General features: G+C 47.8%; 1 protein-coding gene across 11 annotated transcripts in view; it reads right to left on the reverse strand.

The window, feature by feature from the left end:
* Positions 1 to 4,966, reverse strand: part of LOC116388341 (rho guanine nucleotide exchange factor 28-like) — a 37,957-nt gene that overhangs the window by 17,643 nt on the left and 15,348 nt on the right. Inside the window, exon 1 of one of the 11 annotated variants that reach the window (XM_031856090.1) lies at positions 4,424 to 4,680. The exons of the other annotated variants lie outside the window; for them this stretch is intronic. Coding sequence (XP_031711950.1) covers positions 4,424 to 4,508 — 85 coding nt within the window. The 5' untranslated portion in view covers positions 4,509 to 4,680. Of the gene's footprint in view, positions 1 to 4,423; positions 4,681 to 4,966 lie in introns of those variants that run through there. 11 annotated transcript variants of the gene reach the window in all.

Here is a 4,966-nt window from a genome sequence, read left to right on the forward strand (position 1 = left end):
CACACACACACACACACACACACACACACACACACACACACACACACTACCCTTCTCTGGGAGGCTGCTCTGTACAAAACACAGCTTCTCCACAAACACGATTTCTTGGAAAGTCTTCCAGGTTAGAAAACAACCTGCAAGTTCACACAAACACAAAGAGGCAGAGCGTTATGAGCCACTACAACAGGAACCTTTGATGACACAGTGGAGCGCTGTTTAAGCTCATTTGCACATTGTAATGAAACATACCTTCACAAAATATACAGTGGAACATCAAAATGTACACACAATTCTATTCATATGGTGTATACAGTATATGGTGCCCACACTTTATATACTGCATGTCTGTGGACTATATACATAGACTGTATAAAATATGGACGTAGCCTCTGTGACCTCACCCATAGGTTTACCTAAAAGGTAAGTGGGAGGCTCCGGCCGTCACAGACACGACACAGCCCAACTTTAAAAATGGGTAAATAGCTTCGGTGGAGCTGAGGCGGGCCCGGTTGATACAGCAGAGGAGAGAGCTAGCAGCTAGCGACCTGGAACAGCCGCCAGCTTTCACTCAAAGAGTCCATGCCCTCAATTATGTCGTACTTAACATAATTTAAACGGGTGAGTTGTATAAAAATGTATCTCTAGTGCAGTTGTCATGAGCGGGGATGCTAAATACAGACACCAGAACCATGTTCTGACGAATGAAGCCGATGCGGAAGTGCCTTATACTTGCATTCATGCTAATGGCCAGCAGGGGGTGACTCCTCTGGTTGCAAAAACAAGTCAGATTGTATAGAAGTCTATGAGAAAATGACTCTACTTCTCACTTGATATATTCCCTCAGAAAACATTGTAAACATGAGTTTATGGTCTCAATCTCCAGTTTAAAGTATTCTTCAATACAACATGATGTTCATTTAGTAAATTATGGTCCATTTAGAGTCAAATAGACCATAAAGCAGAGTATGCTTTAGGGCGGGCTTACTGTGATTGACAGGTTGCTACCGTATACGTATACTACGGCTCTACGTCACTGCTCTGTAGTCCTAATATGGTCACTGGTTGCAAAAAGCTAAGATGGTGACGGCCGTAATCCAAGACGGCGACGGCCACATCGAGGTTCAGAACGACAGTCCACAAACCGGTGGGTGATGTCACGATGACTACGTCCACTACTTATACACAGCCTATGATTTTAACATAGAAGTCAATGAGGACTGACTTGCTTTTGCAGGTTTGTCTCCGTCTCTTTAATGATGAATTTCTCGCAGTATGATTGCTGAACATTTGAACAAAACACAATCTGGTCTAAAAAAAGAAGCCCTTAGACCACCTTAAAATAGTTTCACAGCTGGCTGGTCATGAACAGGAGACAGAAAACTACATCACCAAATGACAAGGAAATTGGTGCAAAGCATTCACGAGAAAAAAAACAACTTTTAACCACATTAACAACTGTTAATGCAGTGCTCGTCACACTAACCAGCAGAGGCAGCCTCATTAGCTCAGTTACATTATTATGTTCCCAATGACATGTCTCGCCTCACGCTGGCCAAGCCGTGCCTGAAACAAAGCCAAAGGTGCAAAAACATGTCTTTGGCACCGCTCTCACCCCCTAAACTCATGCAGCAGATATCGAACCGATGGCAAACCCTCGGTTTCGGCGTAGATTCCCAGCTGCCAGCGCCGCAGAGAGTAAATCAGAGCAACAATTGGCTGCGCTTCTTGCAGGCGGAGAGTGCTATAAATCTGAGACGCAAAAAGGGAGTCAAGCAGACATTGATGAGGACACCAGATGAGTCCGGCTCCATCCACAACAAATGCAAAAGCCTCCAGCTGAACCACCGCAGGAGCCGACTCCACATCAACCCTAAAAGTCATGGAGTATCGGCATCATATCTCCCAGAACCTAAATGTACCGCAAGTTGCTGTTCTTAAAACGTCTGGATCCTCTTAGTTCCACATGAAAACATCATAATGTACATGAACCCGTGTGACAAGCCACGTCCACTAAAGTCATGGCAGACCTTCTACGAATCCAGAGACGGGGGCAGATTGTGGACCTGGGTCAAAAACGCTGTTTGAAAGCAGATATCGTTTCACATAAACCCACTTAAGGACTTGACAGACGGGGCCTAATAGTAAAAGGTTCTGGGGCCTGGTCCAAAGCCGCAGCTGGCTGCCACGGGGGCCCCGATCGCTCACACACCTCTCCTGACCCATAAACATGGCCTCAGTGAACATTGCTGTCAGGCGCCGCGATCTGTGTTTAACATTAGTTAACTGGGGGGAATAACAGAGGAGCGAGGAGTTCATATTTCTAACAACATAGCAAAATCAATCTTTCTCGCAGGGGGAGGCCGTCTTTCTAGCAGGGGACGCAGACCGCTGTCCGCGGGTTGCTATTTTTAGGAGGGTTTTTTGAGGAATGCGGAGCAGCGCGTGGGGCTGTTTCTATAGCATTCTGCTCAACAGACGGTGCATTCGACGAGCAATGTGATATTCAGAGCATGTCCCTGAGCGATAGCCAACCCTATACAGTAGCGCCGCTTGGAGAGGAGAAAAAGAGAGCCAGAGCTTTACGGAGACGCAGACAAAGGCGGCAGTCAGTGGCCAGGTTTCCAGACCAGGGCAGTTAAACACAGAGAGTGACCCTTCAACCCCGTGCACACCCCACGGGAGAGGGAGGTTGAGGGAGGCAGGATGGAGAGTGGGGGAGGCGGGGCCGTCACAAGGGCTCTTTTCTCAAGGTTTGACTCTCTTTCTCAGGCCGCTGGTGTGCTGAAAATGGCAAAAAAACGAAATGTTCAAGGCAGACAGAGATCCTAATTGTTAATTGCGTCAACACCTCCGATTGTTTATTATGAGTATAAAATGGGTTATTATACTTGTTATGATGTAAGTCAGCTTTTTAAGCATCGCACCAAACAACTGTCACTCCGGAGAGAGCCGGGAGAAATTGGGAGCAGAGTGAAATAACAAGCAGGGTCTAAAGGAATCAAAACAAAGAGCGGTTATTACCTTATAAGAGAGCTCATTATTTTTCGATGGAGGGCCTTTTCGAATCGTTAAAACAATTGTCCACCAGAGTCCAAAAAACCCGGTCTTTGAGTCATGACACCTGCGGTCAAAACGTACCGGTCCAAGCCCCTCACCGCTGCGCTCACAGCCATGTTTACGTCTCAGTGAGTCACCCTGCTCCGACAGATCCAGGGAGAGGTAAACTCAAGAGTGAAGAAATAAACTCGTGGCTTCCGCACACCTGAAATCACATTTCACTTTGCAGGTGCATTGTTGCCGCCAGAGCCGTTTGGCCTCTCACCAGTTTCTAAAGCCACGACATATTTATAAAGAGTTTATACAGTGCCGCTATTTCTACTCTTCTGAACGGCACAGAAAGGCAGCGTGTAAAACGTGCAGATGTCAATCACAATTTAGAAGCAATAGCACAGATAATCTCGCAGAGGTTTACGGTTAAAAGAGGCCGCTGGAGTTGGGCCATGACACACACATGGCAGTAACTTTATCTCTCTCTCTCGCTCTCTCTCTCTCTCTCTCTCTCTCTCTCTGTCCAATAGTCACTTGTATGCAAGCGATGAACTGTTTAACCATTCCGGTTTAATTTGGCACCATTTTAAGCATCCACCTCAGCTCTCACACGACGAGGCGACACGCTTGTGTGTTAAGTTCAGGCACCGGGACTAACTTGATTTTGGTGCAGTTTCTCGGAAATTCATCATCCAATGGCACTTCGGTGACACATCGCTGAAATTAAGAGCAGGTGCCTGAGCATAGGCACACATTAAGCATGGGGCCTCCACTTTAGCTAGTCACACGGGGCCACGACTCCTCGGAGGGTTTCCATTCGACACACACACACACACACACACACACACACACACACACACACACACACACACACACACACACACACACACAACAGTGAGGACCGAGGACGATCAAGGCCCCCCAAAAAGCACCCAATGGACTTCGAGTGGACGTCTGACATTCCCCAACATACTGTCACATATCAGGTTACATCACCAGCAGACGTCCCACTCCGATGGACTTGGGGCCCAGGCCTGTGAGCACCGATGTATAATAGGAACAGTCTAATTTTAACTGTATTGTTCCACGGTGAGCGTTCGTGGCGATGTCTTCCATAAGGCCGTCTGTAACGTGATGCTTCGAGGAAAGGGATGCAGCTGAGAAACAGGGAAACTGAACAGACGTGAAACATTCTTTATGACATTAAACCACACGCGTGGAACGTCTGTCGAACATATCAGTGGCACTTTGCTCGCTCTTTAACTGTACAGACAGTATTTGACCATCTGTGAGATGAAATAGTGACCCTGTCAACTTGAACAGCGACCGACCAAATGACCGTCTGTGTGACGGGATGGAAAAACATCAGGGTTACCTTTTTTGCCCGTCTTCTTGCGCATCCTCATCTTGGGAAAAGAGGGCCAGGAGTAGTTGAAAGGAGAGTCCGAGTCAGAATCCATGATTTTGCTACCTTCAAGGGGATCCTCATCCGAATAAATGAGTGAGCAGCGAATCAGTCTTCATCCATTTCCCAGCGGCTCAACGGACTGCGGACGAGCTTCTGCGCTCGCTCTCCTTTTTCCAGAGCCCCGCTGTACACACTCTGACACTTCAAGAGTGAGCCAGCATGTTCCCCTCTGTCTACCCCCCAAGCCACCCCTCCCCCCTGAAATCCTCCCCTTCCCCCTCGACAACTCCACACCAACTGTCCGACAGAGCCAAACTCTCTTCTCCTTTTCTCTGGGTTCCTCTCTGTCTGCCCACTTTCTTTTCCCGTCTTTTCTGACTGCTCTCCTCAAATCTGTGCCGAACCTTTAGGGTCTCTTAAGTCTTTCTCTTTGACCCATCTACCACACACAGCACAGAGGGGGGAGAGTGGGAGGGAGATCAACACATGCTGACAGGAGCGTGGGGGGGG

The sequence above is a fragment of the Anarrhichthys ocellatus genome, unplaced genomic scaffold (assembly GCF_004355925.1).
Source record: "Anarrhichthys ocellatus isolate YVR2014 unplaced genomic scaffold, GSC_Weel_1.0 scaffold17, whole genome shotgun sequence".
NCBI classification, from domain to species: Eukaryota; Metazoa; Chordata; class Actinopteri; order Perciformes; family Anarhichadidae; genus Anarrhichthys; species Anarrhichthys ocellatus.